This window comes from Leptopilina heterotoma, unplaced genomic scaffold (genome assembly GCF_015476425.1).
Source record: "Leptopilina heterotoma isolate Lh14 unplaced genomic scaffold, ASM1547642v1 Lhet_51, whole genome shotgun sequence".
Lineage (NCBI taxonomy): Eukaryota > Metazoa > Arthropoda > Insecta > Hymenoptera > Figitidae > Leptopilina > Leptopilina heterotoma.
Genome location: NW_025111110.1, coordinates 1,783,423 through 1,803,857, shown reverse-complemented (window position 1 = coordinate 1,803,857; position 20,435 = coordinate 1,783,423). Strand labels below are relative to the sequence as shown.

At 22.4% G+C, this 20,435-nt stretch overlaps 2 protein-coding genes across 2 annotated transcripts; both read left to right on the top strand.

The window, feature by feature from the left end:
• The first annotated feature begins 212 nt into the window (after positions 1 to 212).
• LOC122507690 (esterase FE4-like) lies at positions 213 to 10,718 on the top strand. The gene is made up of 8 exons (XM_043620542.1): positions 213 to 581; positions 6,876 to 7,001; positions 7,171 to 7,330; positions 7,521 to 7,897; positions 8,432 to 8,603; positions 9,350 to 9,543; positions 9,771 to 9,918; positions 10,237 to 10,718. Exons 1-8 carry the CDS (start codon positions 366 to 368, stop codon positions 10,527 to 10,529), a joined length of 1,686 nt encoding a protein of 561 aa, XP_043476477.1. The 5' UTR covers positions 213 to 365; the 3' UTR covers positions 10,530 to 10,718.
• Positions 10,719 to 12,426: 1,708 nt separating this feature from the next.
• LOC122507689 (esterase E4-like) lies at positions 12,427 to 17,846 on the top strand. Its single transcript, XM_043620541.1, has 8 exons — positions 12,427 to 12,670; positions 12,960 to 13,085; positions 13,309 to 13,468; positions 15,836 to 16,212; positions 16,386 to 16,557; positions 16,638 to 16,828; positions 16,942 to 17,089; positions 17,331 to 17,846. The coding sequence occupies exons 1-8, from the start codon at positions 12,431 to 12,433 to the stop codon at positions 17,660 to 17,662; spliced, it is 1,746 nt and encodes a 581-aa protein (XP_043476476.1). The 5' UTR covers positions 12,427 to 12,430; the 3' UTR covers positions 17,663 to 17,846.
• The last annotated feature ends 2,589 nt before the right edge of the window (positions 17,847 to 20,435 follow it).

Sequence of the window (20,435 nt, the reverse complement as noted above, 5' to 3'; positions counted from 1 at the left end):
AAATGGACAATGGTACATGAAAAAATGATGAGGAAGAAAATATTCAATGATTCATAAATAAAATAAATGAATTATTACCTTTTTTTCTAATTGCAAAGAAAAAGGAAAAAATCGTACTTATAATAAAAATTACCGCGTGCTCTACTATTCTTGTTTTTCACTTATTCTATATCTCGCTTGTCTGACTCATATAAAATGTTTCACTCAACTCTTTCAAGCTTCAGTGTACAACTGACATTAGTGCGCAACACATTCAATTATATCTTTGATTTTCTTCAATATTTCTGTTTTTTTTTCACCATCAAAAGGAAAATAGAATCTAATAAAAAATATATTAGGAATAAATTTTTAAATTCGTCCTAAAAATGGGACGATTTACAAAAAAATATTTGTGCATATTTTTTGTTCTCGTTGGTATGAATATTTCTTCGGCACAAGATGAAGCTTTAGAGACACACGAGTTGAATTCATCCCTTGGTAAAGTGAAAGGTTCTTTAATGACAAGTAGATTGGGTAAAAAAATTTATTCTTTTCGAGGTGTAAGATATGCTGAACCACCTGTTGGTCAACGACGATTTCAGGTAAGTGACAATTTTTATTCACTTAATTATTTATTTACTTTATTACACTGAGAAATTTTTTTTAATTTAAAAATAAGTATAGCAAACCAAGAAAATATGTTTGAATTAAACGTAATTTTTATTTTATCAAACTTATTAAGTATTGAATCGAAATTATTCTGTTTAATTCAAAAATACTTTTCAGTTGACTGTATGACAAAGATAATTCAAATATATTGTTTCCTCAGTGTACAAATATCAAAAATAATAATGATACACTGAAAAAAATGTATTTGATTCAAATAAACGAATACTTTTTTATCAATTAAATATTTACTTGTCTATTATTTATTTTATTTTTATTTATTTAGTTTAATAATCATTTATCAAATAAATATCTATACTTGAGTCGAGTAATTTTTATTTAAATCAAATAAATTTTATTATTGAACCAATAATAGAACCAAATTCAGTATTTGTTCTAATAATTTCAGTACTTTCAGAAAAATCCCGTTGACATAAATAAAAAAAATTACTTGATACAAACAAATATTTATTTGATAATAGACAAGTAATCATTTATTTGATTCAAATAATTTTTTTCTGTGTAAAATTCACAGTTTAGGTTAAGTAGCAATTGTCATAATAATAGTAATAAAAATAGTATAATACTAATAAAATCATAAAGCTTTGAAATCAAGTTCGTGTTAATTTGAATTTGCATTTAATTACATTTGTCCGCAAAACGAAATGATGTGCAAATAAAATTATATTGTTTGATTACTTTGTGAAGAAAAAATATTATGTAATGCAAGGGAAGTTGTATAATGTACCTTCCTTTTATCCTTATTTCCGAGTATAGCTCTATTTGATCAAGGAGATGAAAATGATTTTTCAATTTAATCAAAATATTGCGCTGTAAAAAATTGAATTTGGTTCAAATAACCGATTACTTGTCAATTAGCAAATGAATATAATTACTTTAATCAAATAAATTTTGTTTAAATCAATTAAATGCTATTTGCTGCTAATACTGATATGACTGGTTTAAATATAATTTATTTGATTCAAATAAAAATTACTTGATTCAAATAAAAATTATTTGTTTCAATTAAAAATTATTTGGTTCAAATAAAAATTACTTGATTCAGGTAAATATTTATTTCATAACAAACAAGTAATTAGTAATTTGAATCAAATCAATATTTTTTCAGTGTAATAACAATTAAATTAATAATTTAATTAAGTATTCTATTAATAGTAATTTTAATAATATAGTCGATTAAATTAATTATTTAATTAATAATAATAATTAATAATTTCAAAATATTTTTAATATTAATTTTCATTTAATTTTTAATTTAAAATAATTACAAAATTTGAAACATGAAAGAAATTTTCTTACGAATATTGAACATTCGGTGTTTAAAGAAATAGAATGAAGTAATGTAATTTTTAATTAATTCGGTAATTATTTTAATTTCATTCAAAAAATTATGTTTCAAAGTCATATTTTAATTGTAGAAGATAATTGTTTTTAATGCTTTTGAATAATAGAATGAATACTAAATAGTTCCTTATAGTGAAAGAAAAATTTTCGAAAAAATTAATTTCTATCATTAAATAATAGTAAAAAATAATAAAATAATAAAAATAATTAGATTAGACAAAAACTTTTACTTAAAACAAATATTTGGTTCAAATAAAATTTTGTTTGCTTAATTCATATTTGGTTCAAATAAAATTTTATTAGTTTAATTCATATTTGCTTCAAATACTGAAAGTATTGTTTCAAATACTGAAATTATTGTTTCAAATATCATTTAATTGATTTAAGTAAAAATTATTTGATTCAAGTAAAAATTATTTAATTCAAGTAAATATTACTTGATAATAGACAATTAATCGGTTATTTTAATCAAGTAAATTTTTTTTAATCAATTAATCAAAGTTTTTTTTTTGGTTTTAACCAAAAAGTTTACCAAAGAAGCATTAAATTACTAAGTTTAAAGTAAAAATTTATCGATAAAATTAGTAATAAAATTATTTTTTCGAAAATCAAAAGAAAGTGGTCAGAATTAAGATTAAGATTTAGATTTAGATTTTTATTGCATAATGAGGACCTTGACTGCTGGCAGAAAATGCTATATAATAAAAAGTAACAGTCATATGACTTGGACGAGATGCGTAATAGTTTTCAAAGTCTCATGACAGCAGTTGTCTTAACAACTTCTTCCGTCGTGGTTCTTAAGGATTCTTTCAATGAATCACCTAGTGTCAATGTACAATAAATGCCACATACATATATCTATATGTGCACACATAATATATGAATTAATTTCGCCTTGAGGTAAATCGAGATTTACATATGTTTTATAAACAACGCTAAGTAGTTTTGATGTTTGCTTCAGTTAGTGCAATAATAGGAATTTACGTGAAAAATACGCGTTTCATTCAAATAAGTGACTAACATATATATACGTATATACATATAAAGAGAATATGCAACAGGATCAAACATTTAATTACTGCGCGAGATTAGTTCCGACAATTAACAAGATTACTTTTTACACGCGATGAAAATGGACTTTTAATAGTTTTTCACATAATTTTGCAATTTTTATTCCTTCACGTTTTATTTTCGCTGTATTTTTATTTTTAGTTGGAGAAAAAAAAATGGGAAATAATATTTCAATATATCAATATTTTTATGCATCCAGAGAAATTTTTTATTTCAAGCAAATATTATTTATTTCAGTCAAGAAAAAGTATGTAGTTGTCAAAGAATTGACTAAATGATCTATTTGTTAAAAATAAAATTTTTATTCGAAATGAATTAAAATTTTTACTTGAACCAAATTAAATTTATTTGAACTGTAAAAGATTTATTTGAACCGAATAAAATTTATTTGAACCGAAAAAATGTAGGGGAACATAGTCTAGGTCGGCCACCTTTTTGACTTTTGTTTATAACTTTTTTTTAAAAATAAATTTGGACAATTGAAGTATATGGTTGGAAAGTCCTGTTTAATAGGAACATTTTTTCTGTACAAAGTAAATTGACAGGTTTAAAAATGAAAAAGTTATAAAGATTTAAAAAAAAAAAATTTGTAGTCCAGGTTGGCCATTACAGTCAAGGTCGGCCATGTTTAAAATTCAAAGGGCATTAATCGTTAAAAAATAAAATAACATGTTTGGAGTTACGGAAAATTGATTCTTTATTGTTTACAGTTTGTAACTTAATGAAATAACAAAATAATAAAAATAAACAATATAAAAAATAAATATAAATAAAAAAAGTTTTGCACTAAAATATTAATAAAATTAAATAAAAATATTAATAAGATGATCAATTATATTATGAGTTATACAGAATTGCAGTTTTTGCAAATGAAGTAGCTCGTCCTCAACTTTGCGCATTTTAAACACATAGTGGCCGACCTTGACAGTAAGTAACATTACCGAATTGTTGTAACCATAAAGAAATACGTTTCGGGATTCGATTTTTTACTTTGTTTTCCTTTCAACCATGAGTCCCACAAATTTTCTGCATACTTGCCTTGACGATTCAATTTGTTTTTTATCTTTTATTAATGGTTTTTCACATTATGCACAAAACTTTTTTTGAGCTTTTTTTGTACCGACGTCACAGAAAACACAATTTTAGATTTTCCGAAAATGTAATTGAACAAAAAGTTAGGTTTCACTAAGACAAGCTTCGACAAAAATGCGCGTAGGTGGCGCTAGTGAACTTGACAAAAAAACGCGAGTGGCCTACCTAGACAGTAGGCCAACCTTGACTACATTCCCCTATTTGAATCAAATAAAATTTATTTGAACCGAATAGAATTTATTTGGACCGAAAAAATTTATTTGAACCAAAAAAAAAGTTATTTGAACCAAATAAAATTTATTTTAACTGAAAAAAAGTTATTTAACTGAAAAAAATTTATTTTAACTGTAAAAGATTAATTTGAACCGAATAAAATTTATTTGAACCGAAAAAATGTATTTGAATCAAATAAAATTTATTTGAACCGAATAGAATTTATTTGGACCGAAAAAATTTATTTGAACAAAAAAAAAATGTTATTTGAACCAAATAAAATTTATTTGAACTGAAAAAAAATAATAATATTATAAATTGAACCGAATAAAATAAAATTTAGCTGGCTCAAAGAAAAATTTATTTAACTCAAATAAATTATATTTGGTTGAAATAAAATTTTCCTCTTGGTGCACATTATATTTGATTAGACGTTTGATAAAAGGAAATCCCCGAAAAAAAATTTGTTGTAAAAAAATTCTCGTCGGTAAATTTTTTTTTTTTTTTTTTTTTTGAATAAAAAATAATTAACATATCATTAAACGAGTAGACTTATGCAATATACGCAAGCAATGGTAACAATTTCAAAGGGAACACAATTCTTTTCACGTTTTCCAATGAACAAATTTGTATTATTGTTGATTTGGTTGAATGAACATGACCAAAAAGAATTGAAAATAGGTCAATAATTGTTTAGCGTCGTGCGCATTTTTTTCTTCTTTTTTTTATTCTTTTTCATTTGTTACTTTGTACTTAGAATTTTTTTTTTCATCATCATTTTGTAATCGTTGAAGGTTATTAAAAAATAGGCACAAGGATTATATTCATAAAAATAATCGCAAACAATAAATAATTATTTAGGTTAATTATTATTTATTATATTATTTTAATTAGAAATAAGAAAAAATTATATTTTTTTGTATTTTTGATTGATTACTAATATTTAATAATACATATACATATATTTTTATATAACATTTGATAATTTCTTATTTATTATTTTGAAAGCGAAAAAAAATTTGTCGAATACGTCAAAAACTTAAATATCATATTCTAAAAGCAAGCAGAAAGAAATTTTCCAGGTGATAATTGTAAAAAGGTATTTCAATTTATGAAATGTAAAGCGAAGAGTTGCGACAACTAATTCTTTCGTTGTTTGAAATGAGTAATTTAAGATAAGAGTAATGGTTTCCTGGAAACAAATTTTTTTTCAACTGTTAACAATTTAATTTAACGATCGATTAAATGTTTATTATTATTAGTTAGTCAACTGTGACATATTAATTATTATATTATTCCATTTAATTATTATTAACAACTATTGATTTTTAAATTGTAATTAAGAGGATTTAATTTTAGTCGTTTGTCCTTATTTTCCAAATTAAATTTTAATTTTTTTTTACTTAAGTTTTAGATTTTAATTTTCTTTATTTATTTAATTTCCTGATTGAAATGTCATTTTTTTATTTAATTTCCAGATTTCATTAGTTTATTTAAATCTTATAGATTTAAATTTTATTATTATTAATCTTAGTTTCCAAATTTTAATTTTATTTATTTATTTTAATATTTATATTTTAATTTTATTCGTTTGTCTTTAATTTCCGAATTTAATTTTAATTTTTTTATTCGCAAGTTACATTTTTTAATTTTTTTTATTTATTTAATTTCGAGATTTATGTTTCATTAGTTTATTTCATTTTCATATTTAAATTTTATTTTGTTTTTTATTTAATTTCTAGATATAAATTTCAGATTTAAATTTAATTTTTCTATTTTAATATTCATAGGGTTTAAATTTATTCGTTGGTTCTTATTTTCCAAATTTAATTTTCATTTTTTTTTATTTAAGTTTTAGATTTTAATTTTCTTTATTTATTTAATTTCCTGATTTAAATGTAATTTTTTAATTTAATTTCCAGATTTAAATTTCATTAGTTTATTTAAATTCCAGATTTAAATTTTATTATGGATCCTAAAGCCAATTAATTTAATATTGAATATTAATCTTAATTTCCAAATTTTAATTTTATTTATTTCTTTAATTTTCCGATTTAAATATCATTAGTTTATTTAAATTTCAGATTTAAATTTGATATATTTATTTTAATATTCATAATGTTTTAATTTTATTCGTTTGTCTTTAATTTCCAAATTTAATTTTAATTTTTTTTTATGTAGGTAAGTTCCAGATTTTACCTTTTTTTATAATTTTTTAATTTGATGATTTAAATGTAATTTTTTAATTAAATTTCCAGATTTAAATTACATTAGTTTATTTAAATTCCAGATTTAAATTTTATTTATTTATCTTAGTTTCCAAATTTTAATTTTTCTATTTATTTCTCTAAATTCCAGATTTAAATTTCATTAGTTTATTTAAATTTCAGATTTAAATTTTGTTTATTTATCATTAACTTTAAGTGTTTTACTTTTTTAAATACAAAATAATTGGAATTTTAATTATTTATAGAAATTTATTTTCTCAGCCAGCTGAACCAGTGAAAGCATGGACAGAAGTTTTTGATGCCTCACAAGAGGGACCAGCATGTCCTCAACCAGGAGATACAACAATTTCGGAGGACTGCCTTCGATTAAATGTTTATACAAATGAGGTAGAAAATTTTATAGAAATTGATAGATAAAGATAAATAATTAAAATATTTTGTTAATAAATATATTAAAAATAAAAATATATATAAATTTATGTAAATTAAATATGTAATTAAAATACAATTTTTATTTAATTAAATTTTGATATAATAAGAGGAAATTAATTTTCAGTTGCCCGACAAGGATAAAGAAGTGAAGAAACCAGTAATTGTATTCTTTCATCCAGGTGGTTTCTATGTTCGATCTGGACAGAGTCATTTGGAGGGTCCTGAATATTTATTGGATAAAGAAATTGTTTTAGTTACTGTAAATTATCGTCTTGGTTCTTTAGGTAAATATCGAAAAATTTTACTCCTTATTACTCCCTAAATTTTTTTTTGACTACTTTAAATTTAAATACAAAAAAAAATTAAAATAAATAAAAAAATAAAATAAATAAGAAAATGAAATAAGATTTGAAAGATTTGAATTCCAATTATTCAATTTTAATTTCTAATGATTTAAAATTAAATCGAGTGTAGGATTCATGAGCACTGGAGATTCACTTCTTCCGGGAAATCTTGGACTTAAAGATCAAGTGGTGGCATTGCGTTGGATTAGGGACAATATCAAGGAATATGGCGGTGATCCTGATTCAGTGACAATAACTGGTTACAGTGCCGGAAGTTGGAGTGTCTCATTGCATATGGTGTCGCCAATGTCTAAAGGATTATTTCACAGGGCAATTGCAATGAGTGGTTCGGCTATTTATCAAAAACCCCTTCCAATGGAGCAGAAAAATTTGGCAATCAAGCAAGCTGAAATTTTGGATTGTCCCACTGACACCGTTGGTAATATGCTAATTTGTATGAATACAAAAACAGCCGAAGAATTCGCCAATTCCCTCTCACAATTTTTCGTAAGTTTTTCCCGCTTTTCTAAAATTATATTTTAAATTCTTATTATTTTTATCGTTATCTAAAAAAAAATCTATTTACTTTATTCATTTTTATTACTATTTGCGAGAATAATTATTGTGATTAAATTACTAAACAACTCTCTAAATTTTAATTAGTAAAAATAATAAAAAATAATAAATAATAATAATTTTAAATAGTACAATTCTACTAGCAATTAATAAAGTTATTACCATGTAATTTTGGTGGACAACTTTTCATTATTTTATTAGTAACTTTCTACTAATTTATAATTAGTTATTTTTTATTACTAATATATTAGTAAAATTTTTCCTAAATAGTCAAATTTGACTGTTTTCTTAATTAATTATTAACTAAAAATTAGTTTTTTTTTGCATATAATTAGTTATATTAGTTATTTTTTAGTATTTGCTGAAGCAAAAAATCAGTCGAGATTTTTACTAATAATTAGTTAATTTCTACTAATAATTAATATTTTGATTTCGAACGTAATAATATTTTTGGAAAAAATTTAGGAGTGGCATGGTGATCCAATTTTGGTATGGACCCCAGTTATAGAGCCGGAAGTGAATGGAGTCGAAAGATTCCTTCCGGACGATCCAGTGAAATTGATAAAAGAAGGCAATTTTTCACAAGTGCCCTTCATTGGCGGATTCAATAAAGATGAATTCGGTGGCGTTAGTTTGTGTAAATAATTTCAAATTTACCTTTTTTTGGTATTTTTATTTATTTACTTATTTTTTTGAATAAATAAATTTAACGCTCTCTGAAAAAGGGGCCTAAAGCAGCAAAAAATAAGAAATTATTTTTATGATCATAGTTTCACTTTGATTAAAGATAGATTTTTTACTTTTGTAAAATTAAAAACAATTTTCATGGAAAATTTTTTAAATGTAAAGAAAACAAAAAAATAAATTAAAAAGTGATTGAAGTAATAAAATAAAAAAGAGAAATTAAAAATAATACTACCATAAACGTAAATTTACAGTTTTTTTAAAGATATCAAATTGAGTCAAAAAAACGTAACAAAATTGTTGCAATTTGTCTCAATTTGACATCCTTAGAAAAAATGTGTTATTTTTTGCTGTTTTCTACTTCAGATGTGCTCGTCATAAATATTAATTAATATTGATATTTTATTTTATTAAAATACAGTTATCTCTCGATAATTGAACTTTCGCGATAACTTGAATTTCTTAATAAGTAAATTCTTTTACTAAATTAAATAAATTGTAAATTATAAATTTTATTAAATAAGTCCAAAGAAATAATTTAGATACTATCAGAACATTGGACAATTTTAATTTTTTTTTACTTCTCTTGATATTCAATTTTTATCGAGAGTCGACTGTATAATTAATCAAAAATTCTTTTTTCCACAAAAATCATTCATTTAGAACAAAAAATGATTGGATATATTTTTTTTTTGCCAGTGCCCATAGCTGAGGCTAAAAAGGGAAATTTTTCACTTTTCGACGAATGGAATACAAATTGGGACAGCATTGCGCCCATTAGTTTCTTATACGAGAGAGACACAAATAGATCGAAGGAAATTAGTAAGGAATTGTACAAATTTTACAATCATGACAAACCGATTAGTGTCGATAATCTTCAAGGAATTGCTGATGTAAGTTAAGTTGAAAAATATTTTTTAATTTATTTAAAATTTCAATTCAACTTTAAATTATTATTATTTGTCTAAACAAATTTTGTTTCAGATTTAATTTTTCCAGTTTATTTATTTTTTATTACAAATTATTTTTAAAATCAGTTTTAACAAAAAGCAACTATAACTAAAATTTATATATTTGTTTCTGTTTATTTATTTACTCTAGATTTAATTTATATTTTTAGCTCTACTGCGATGGCGTGATTGCGTATTCTGAACATCGACTGATCAACTTATTAGCATCATCGTCAAAGATGCCAATTTATTATTATCATTTTACCTATCAAGGAAGATATAGTCACGTAATTGATCCGGAAACACAAAAACCTTATGGTAATTTTTCTACAAAAACTTACTATTAAAATTGTTTTGAAAAAATTGAAACAGTGCAAAATAAATTACGATTTTGGCGAAATATTATTTTGTAAATTGTTGTATTTTTATATATTTTTTTTATTTAATAAATAAATAATTTTTAAGAGTTTTAATTAATTTAATTAAGTTAATTAATTAATAAGAGTTCTAATGTTACTATTTAAATATTTTTAATAAATACTGAAATTATTACAAATAATAAATATTAATAATATTAATATTTTTTTTAATAGAAATATTAATTATTTTTTTTAACTTTTTTCTTTTGTTTTACAGGCGTCTCGCATCACGACGATTTGCTGTATCTTTTTTACATAAAGCAATTTCCATTCTTTAAAGAAAATGATCCAGAATTAATGACAGTCGAGCGAATGACAGCAATTTGGGAGAATTTCGCCAAAACTGGCAAACCAATTCCCGAAGGCAATGACTTATTTAAAAACGTAACTTGGAATGAATTCACTTCGGAAAATAAATGTTATTTGGAAATTAGTAATGAGCTCACCATGAAGGATGGTGTCATTAATCCTGAAAGAATGAATTTCTGGGACAAACTTTTCCCCTTGTAACTTAAAAAAAAAAATTCACCTACACTGATAATTACATATAATTTAAATGCATCGCTTTCTGTATATATTGTTTTATATTTTCGATATACTATTATTTGTTATGTAAAAAAATACTATTTTATAATAATAGATAAAAGTAAATCAATTTTTCCACACTTAATAAATGAATACTGTAATAAAAATAAATTTGTCGAAAAAAAAGATGAAAATAGAATTTATTTTTAAATACTTTCCATAGAATTTTTTTTAAATTTATTTTTTAAGTTGTTATTTTTTTTATTTTATTACTTTTTTATTTTACAATTTTTAAATTATATTTAAAAAATTCTAAACGTTCAAATGAACGAAAAATATTTCGTTAAGATATTTGGATAGAGATTTTTAAAAATTACTTTCTTGAAAATTGTAAAAATTAAAAACGTAAATTAAAGGTCATAATTTTAATTTATTATTTGCTTATTCAATTAATTTATTTCCATAGTGGAAAGAAATCGAGCAATCAGAAGATGAATAAGAGAATTAAAAGAGAAGAAGGTAGTGAAAAATTTATAAATATCGTACACCTTATAGATAGTAATAAACAAAATGGTAAACACAGAAAATAAAAAATAATTCAGACGATGAATAAAAAAAAATGATTGATGAAATTTTACAATTACGACCTTGTGACCCAAGAAAATTACTAGTTCTCATATAATAAAAGTAAATGAGCCAATTTTCGAATCTGAATGCGAAGGAGAATTAAGTAATTGAAAGAAGTCAAGGAAAGAGATTATTTAACAAGTTTCTTTATAAAAAAAAGAAAAAAAAAAGTTTATTTTATATAATAAAATAATAATTATATAATAATAATATAAAAAAATATAATAATAATATAATAATATAAAAATAATATAATAATAATAATAATAATATCATAATGATAATATTTTCAATATTCAATAATAATAAAAATCATTTTTCTAATTTTTACAAATTTGTTGGGTAAAATTTTTAAAGCAGAGTAATTTTCAAAAAAAATGTACTTAATTTCTAAATATTTTATGTAATTGAATTATAATATTTATTTTGAACAAGAAATCATGTGATAATGTTTTTAAAATAAATATTTTTCCTCTTCATTTTGCCACACATTTATTGTGAATCATCGTCTTTATGCAATTATTCTCCTATAGGTATAAGCAACTGTCAAACGAGGATAAATCGTGTACATATATATTTTTCAAAAGCAGAGCAAACAGTTTTTATTATTGTTTTTTTATTTTTTAAATTAGCACTTTAATGAGCTATACAAACTTCTTTGTCTATAAAAAGAATAATCAAATAAAAGTTCCTAGTCGCACTTTTATTGTATCTATAATAAATGGAATTATTTTACTTTTTTCTTCGAAATCTGTATACATTTTATAAATTCGATCAGATTAAATTTTTGGTAAAAAAATTTTGTGACCTAATTAAAATTAATGATAATATTATATTACATCTAATATAATAATATTGTAATTATTTATATGCGTAAATAAATTTATTATTAACTACATATTATATTATTAATATTATAATAATCAATAATGTTAATGATTATTAGTAATATTAATATTAATTTCAATATTTTCAATTTTAACGTACAAAAAATGTAATTAAATATTATTTTGAATTCTGACTAAATACAATTATGTAGAAATTTACGTCCACAAAGTTTTCCTTGTTGAAAAAAGTATATAATCTGCCAACTTGATATTTATTATTTTTTCCATTTTTACATCACTCGACGGATTACTTTCATTTTCTTCTCTTATTTTTTTCGGTTTAATTTCTTTTTATAACTGATTAAATTATTATAATTTGTAAAAAGTACTAAATTTTTCAAATTAAAAATTAAAAATTGTGCCAACATTTACATGCGTGTATTTTTACTTTCGAGACTGAAAATTAAAATGGAAAAAATTGCATTTAATTTATATATTCTTGTTTTATTTTCGAATTTTTATGCTGCATATGCGCAAGAAAATTTAAATGTCAAAATAAATGACCTCGGTCGAATTAAAGGCTCTCTTAAAACAACGAGATTGGGTAAAAAAATTTTTTCCTTCCGCGGTGTGAGATATGCTGAATCACCGACTGGAAAACTTAGCTTTCAGGTAAGAAAGAGTTTTTTTAATTAAATTAATTTTCCAAAATTAATTTAATAATTAATATTTTACACTCGAAAAAAGATTTATTTGATAAATTGATAATTAATTTAATTGATTATCAATTTGCTTTAAATACTGAAATTAATGTTTCAAATACCTACCATTTAATTGATTTAAATAAAAATTAATGTTATTTATACGAAATATACTTAACTATAAATAAATAATTATTTATAAGCAGAACAAATATTTTTTTTTTATTTTGGTATTATAATTATCTTGTTTTTTAAAAAAGCCACCTGTGCCTGTAAAACCATGGAATGAAGTCTTCGATGCCTCCAAAGAGGGTCCAGCATGTCCTCAGCTAAATTATGCAATTATGTCAGAAGATTGTCTTCGGCTAAATGTGTACACGACCAAGGTAATTATATGCAGAAAAATCAAGAAATTTTTAATTAAAAATTAAATTCAAATTTTTTTATCGATAGCTTTTATGAATTTTTAATATTTAAATATTTTTACACTGTTCTAAAAATTGAAAAAATTAAAGATAAAAAAAATTGTTTAGATATCTCCGTACTATTTTTTTTTTAATTTAACTTTTTTTCTAATTTTTATTTTCTAACTTTTACAATGTTTTTTAGCTACCAACTGAAAATGACAAAGTGAAAAGACCAGTTATTGTTTTTATTCATCCAGGAGGATTTTTCTCTTATTCTGGTCAAAGCGACCAATTTGGACCAGAATATTTACTAGATCGAGATGTTGTCTTGGTTACCATTAATTATCGAATCGGCTCATTAGGTACTGAAATTGGAATTTAATTAATTCATTACTTATTTGACTCACAATTTAGGTAATTTGTAATTTAATTTGTAATTTATTTCACTCAAATGAAATAATTTGTAATGTAATTATTTTTTAGATAAATTACAATTTAGGTAAAATTTGCAATTTAATTTGTAATTTATTTCACTCAATTGAAATAATTTGCAATGTAATTATTTTTTAAATCAGGGTTGCCACGCAATCTGAAAACCTGGAAAACCTGGAAATGTCAGGAAATTTTTATAAACCTTGAAAAAACCTGGAAAAGTCAGGGAATTTTGATTGGAATCCTGGAAAATTATTGTTTTTAAAAGTTATTGTGCTTATTCTTGAAATCTAATTTTTCTTTAATTCAATTTTCTAAATTCAAATTTCTTAATTCAATTGAGGCCTTGGATCCAATAACTCGCCCGACGCTCGGAGGAACGCGTAACTGCCAGTCAGTGAGCAGTGAGCGCCTCTGGGACACTCACTGCTACCCGACTGGTATTAGCGCGTGCCTTCGAGCGTCGGGCGAGTTATTGGATCCAAGGCCTCAATTTTAAAAGAGTTGCCTTTACAATTTTTCTTCGCAATAATTCAATTATTTTCATAAATAATAAAAAAATTTATAGATTTACAATTATTTTCATAGATAATAAAACTCATCGCAAAATTTCAATTATTTTCAAAAATTTTAATGAAATTCTTTTTAACAAATTTAATTTTTTTTCTACTATTTTAATAAAATTTTCCAAAAGAAATGAATTATTTAAAAATGTTTTTATAAATTTCTTCGCAATAATTCTATTATTTTCAAAAATATTCAATTTATGTCTACAGAGATTCAATTATTTTTATAAATATATGTAATACAATTTTTTACAGGGATTCAATTATTATTTTCATAGATAATAAAACTCATTGCAGAATTTCAATTATTTTTGATACAATTTTAATCGAATTCCTCGAAAAATGTAAAAATTATACTTAAAATTTTATTAAAATTCGATAAAAGAATTCAATTATTTAAAAATTTATAGATAAAATTCTTTATGAGAATTCAATTTTGAGAAACATTCAATTATTATATAAATTATTTATTTTTGTATTAAAAATAATTAGGTATTTGAAAAGAAATATTATCAAAAAATTCATCTCAAGAATTCAATTATTTTCAAAAGTAATAAAATTCTTAGCAGAAATTCAATTATGGTCAAAAGTTTAATAAAAGTTATAGTCAAAATTTCAATTATTTTTATAAATATTAAAATTTTTCTCTAAAATTCAATTATTTAAAAAAAATTTAATAAAATTCTTGGCAATATTTCAATTATTAAAAAAAATTTTAATAAAATTCTTGACAAAATTTCAATTATTTTCAAAAACTTTTCTCAATTCAATAAAATTTTTTTTACAGAGATTCAATTATTTTCAATACATTTTTAATCTAATTTCTCGAAAAATGAAATTATTCTTAAAAATTTTATTGAAATTCGTCAAAAGAATTTTAATTACATATTTAAAAATTTGTTGATAAAATTCTTTAAATGAGAGTTGAATTTTAAAAAAACATTCAATTCTTCAATAAATTATTTTTTTTTATTTAAATAATTGAATTGTCGTAGAATTTTCTAATAATAATTGATTCAAATATGAATTTGAGTTAAAACTTTAGATAATAATTGAGTTTTGAAAAGCAGGTTTCAAATTATAATCTTTTGATTTGAATGTTTGAATTTTTCATACTTTTAACTTAAAATTGTGTAGATTTATGTTTTTCGTAAAAGTTGAATTGAATTTTCTTGAAGTTATTTCAATTTTTTATTTTCTAATATATATTTGATTGAAGAATTTCCGTATACCTGAATAATCGATGAAATTTCGTAAAATTGAATTGTAAACAAAAGGATTTGAAAATGTTGAAAGAAATTTTTAAGAAATTATTAATAATAATTAATTTACACTTTATAAAGAAGAATTTTTGTTAAAAATTGAGGAAAACAATAATTGAATTAAAATAATGAATGTAATTTTGAATAAGTTAGAGTAACAATATTCTTACAATAGGTATAAACTATAAAATGATGATTTTATCAGTCCAACATTTTTAATTATTATAAAACATGAAGATATCGATTGCTCCGAGTCGAAGACTCGGAGTGATCGATATTTTCATGTTTTATAACATGTTTGATTTCAAAAAGTTTTGAATTAAAAATTTTGTAAAATGTAGTTTTAAAAACCTGGAAAAATTTCGTTTTTTAACCTGGAGAACCTGGAAAAGTCAGGGAATTTAAAATGAGCAAAAGCATGGCAACCCAGATTAAATTGAAAGGAATAATGTTTCTTTATTAAAATTAGGATTTTTGAGTGCCGACCATCCGAGATTGCTGGGAAATATGGGACTTAAGGATCAAGTGATTGCTCTTCGTTGGATTAAAAAGAATATTAATGTCTTTGGTGGAGATCCAAATTTGGTGACAATTACTGGATACAGTGCAGGATCAGGTAGTGTAACAATGCATTTGGTGTCACCAATGTCCCGAGGATTGTTTCATAGAGCAATTTCAATGAGCGGAGCTGTCACTTATCAAAGATTATTGGATACCAATCAAAAAGAAATGGCCATCAAGCAAGCAGAATATTTCAATTGTCCAACTAATTCCGTTGACGAAATTGTCGATTGTCTGCAAACAATACCAGCTCAAGATATTGCAAATTCAATCCCTATATTTTTCGTACGTTTCAATTTCTATTTTTTGAAATGACATTTACACTATTTTTTATGTTTTTAATTTTTTTTATTTTATTTTTGTTTTCTTTTTAATATTTTTAATTTATTTTAACTCGATTTTTCTATTTTACTTTTTAATATTTTGCAATATAGTTTTCAACCAATTTTCCTTTTTAGGAATGGTACAGAGATCCTATTCTAAAATGGACCCCAGTTATAGAACCGGAAGTAAATGGTGTCGAAAGATTTCTTACAGAGCAACCAATTAATTCTATAAGAGAAGGAAGAGTTGCCCCAGTGCCCGTTATTGGGGGTGTTAATAAAGATGAATTCGCCGGTTTAATTGTGTGTTAGTAAACAAAATAAAAATGAAATTTTTTATTATTATTATTATTATTTTTATTGTTATTATTTTCTCTTCTATTCCAGTTCCAACTGAATTTACCCGAGCAGGAAACTCGACTTTTCTCGATCAATGGAATTCCGATTGGAATCATATTGCTCCGATAAGTTTCCAATACGAGAGAAATACATCAAGAACTCAATGCGTTAGCGATGAATTAAAAAGATTTTACATAAATAATCATGTCACTTTGGAAAATATTGGAGGAATAGGAGAAGTAAGCTTTTTTTAGAAAATTTCCCTTCAATTGCTAAATACTGTTCTATGAATTTTTGTTTAAAGCTTTAAAGAAAAATAATTTATTGCAATTTTCTATTTTCTATATTTCAGCTTTATTCCGATGCTATCATCATGTTCTCCGAGCATCGATTTATTAATTTACTATCAGCATCGTCGAAATATCCGGTTTATTATTATCATTTCACCTATCAAGGAAGATACAGTCACGTTGTCTGGACCGACACTAAAAAACCGTTTGGTATTGCTAATGATTTTTAAAATTCATTAATTTAAAATTTTTAATGTTGTACTATTTTTGCTATAATTTAATTTTTTTATTTTATTTAATTTCTTTTTTTATTTTATTTTCCTTTTAATTTATTATTTATTTCATATAATTTATTGTTTCATAATTTACAGTTTTCTCATATTTATTTCTGAGTTGTAAATAAATGTATGTTTAGTTGATGTAAATATATGTGATAATTATATTTTAACAGGTGTTTCACATCACGATGAATTAATGTACATATTTTATATGTCGAAATTTCCAAAATTCGTCAAAGGCGATCCAGAAATATTGATGGTGGAAAAGATGACAGCAATTTTTGAAAATTTTGCCAAAACTGGTAAACCAATTCCCAAGGAAAATTCATTATTTAATAATGTGATTTGGAAAAAATTCACACCATTGCAAAAACGTTATTTAGAAATAAATAATAGTTGTATGATTATGAAAAATGGAGTGATTAATCCTGAACGTATGAAATTGTGGGACAGACTATTTCCATTATCATCGAGACGTAAATATTCTAATAACTGTAAGCATTGAATGAATAAAAAATTAAATTTTTACTTTTCCATGTGGAAGGATTTCCGGAAATTGATTCTTTTTGGAAGTTAATTTTTTTCCGGAAATTTTCCGTAAATCACTTCTGGAAATTTATTTTCTTCCGTTAATAGGCGAGACTTTGAAACCTTAATTGATGAAATTATTTGAAAACCTTTATATTACTACTTACCAGACACATAAATCAATTATTTATTCAGTGTGTAAATTTGATATAATTATTATATAATTATTTCATTTAAAGATAAATAAATTTAAATAAATATTATTTAAAAATTTGTTTGTTAACATTCTTTATAAGTATTCAAGTTTAAAAACTTTCAAATTATTATTCAAAAAATTATTATTATTATTTTGAATAAGTATTTAATTAATTGAAAATTAAATCCGTTACAGCATGAACTTTTAGAAATAATTGAATTTTGAAAAAGTTTCAAGTTAACATCTTTGAAAATTTGAATTTTTCATACAATTCTGAAGAATTCCATAGGAATTAAGATTCTTCAAAACATTCAAATTCAAATTTTTTTGAAATTAATCAACTTTAAAAATATTGTTATAAAACATAAAGAAATCGATTACTCCGAGTCTTCGACTCGGAGTGATCGATTTCTTCATGTTTCATAATAATTGAAGATGACCTAGTAATAAAATCATTATTTTATATTATAAGGATATTGTACATCTTTCAAATTATTTTCATCATTTCAATTCAATTATTATTTTCAAAAAATTTGAACTAAAATTCTACTTTAGATCAATTATTTTTAATAATTTTCGAAAAAGTTCTTTGGCAATTTTCAAATCCATTTGTTTACAATATTCAATTTCACGAAATTTCAATTATTCCTAAATTCTTTAATTAAACGCATATTAGAAAATAAAAACTTCAAATAATATAAAAGAAAATTCAATTAAACTTTTTCAAAAAAATTAATTTCAAAATTCAATTATTTCTAAAAATTCACGCTCTATTGCTTTTAATATTCAATTATAATAATCTAAAATTTTAACTGAAATTCATTTTTATGAAATGAAAATCGATTTTTATTAGAAAATTCTACAAGAATTCAATTATTTAAATGCAAAAGTAAATAATTTATTGAATAATTGAATGTTTCTCAAAATTCAATTCTCATAAAGAATTTTAGTAACAAATTTTTAAATAATTGCATTCTTTTTGTCGAATTTTATTAAAATTTGCACGAACATAATTAGTTTTTTCAAGAAATTCAATTATAATTGTATGAAAAATAATTGAAACGCTGCGATGAGTTTTATGAGAATTTTCAAATTCATTCGTTTACAATTCACTTTTAAAAAATTTCAATTATTCGGAAATTCTGCTATTAAATACTATATTGAAAAATAAAAACTTGAGATAATTTCAATAAAAATCCTATTAAAGTTTTAAAAAGAATTAATTCTACAGAATTTTTTGTCAAAAATATGAAAAATTAAGAATTTCAATGATTTTAGTTTGAAACTTTTTCAAAATTTAATTATTTCTAAAAATCAACGTTATAATGCTTTTAATATTTAATTATAATCTAAAATTTTAACTGAAATTCATTTTTAAAACCATTTTTATCAGTAAATTCTACGAGAAATCAATTATTTAAATACAAAAATAAATAATTTATTAATTTCATGTTTCTTGAATTATTAAATTCTCATAAAAAGTGTTATCAACAAATTTTTTAAATCATTAAATTCTTTGGACGAATTTTAATAAAATTTTTAAGAATAATTACATTTTGCGAGGAATTCGATTAAAATTGCATTAAAAATAAATAATAATTGAAATTCTGCAATGAGTTTTATTATTTATGAAAATAATTGAATTATTGCGAAGAAATTTATAAAAAAATTTGTAAATAATTGAATTCCTGTATAATTTTTTATTATTTTTGAAAATAATTGAATGTTTGCGTAGAATTTTATTCAAATTTTTTTAATAATGGAATTCTTTTGGAAAATTTTATTGAAATAGTAGATATTGAAAATCATTGAATTTTAGAAAACTTTTGAAAATAATTGAAATTTTGACAAGAATTTGATTAAAATTTTGTAAAATAATTGTTGAATATCAGAGAAGAATTTTATTATTTATAAAGAGAATTGAAATTTTGACGATAATTTTTTTAAATTTTTGTACACAATTGAATTTAGTAACTATGTTACTAAGTTAGTTAATAAGTTAGTAACTAACTTATTAACTTACTATTCTTCCTGGAGAAGCTAAATTCGTTGAATTTTTACAAATCGTTGATTTTGGTGTTTTATTTAATGTAAAATTTTATTCATAGTTAAAAATAACACCAAAATAGATTATTTTAATCCTTTCTGGTGTTAATTTAATTCTACACTGAAAAAAAAATTAATTGATTCAAATAACCGATTAATTGACTATTATCAATTAAATATTTAATTGAATCAAATAATATTTAATGGAGTCAATTAAACTGTATTCGAACCAATAATTTCAGTATTCAAAGCAAATACCATTTAATTGACTCCAATAAATATTATTTGATTCAATTAAATATTTAATTGATAATAGTCAATTAAATTTTTTTTTCAGTGAAAATCGAAACTTAGAAAAATGGGGTAAAAATACAGAAAAAACACAGTAAAGACTTCTCAAACCACTTATTATTTTGTTTTATACATTCAATAGGCCCTAATTAGGCATGAGCTAAATCCATTTTAAACTTGAAAAGTAACAATTTGATTTCCAATAATAAATGCTACA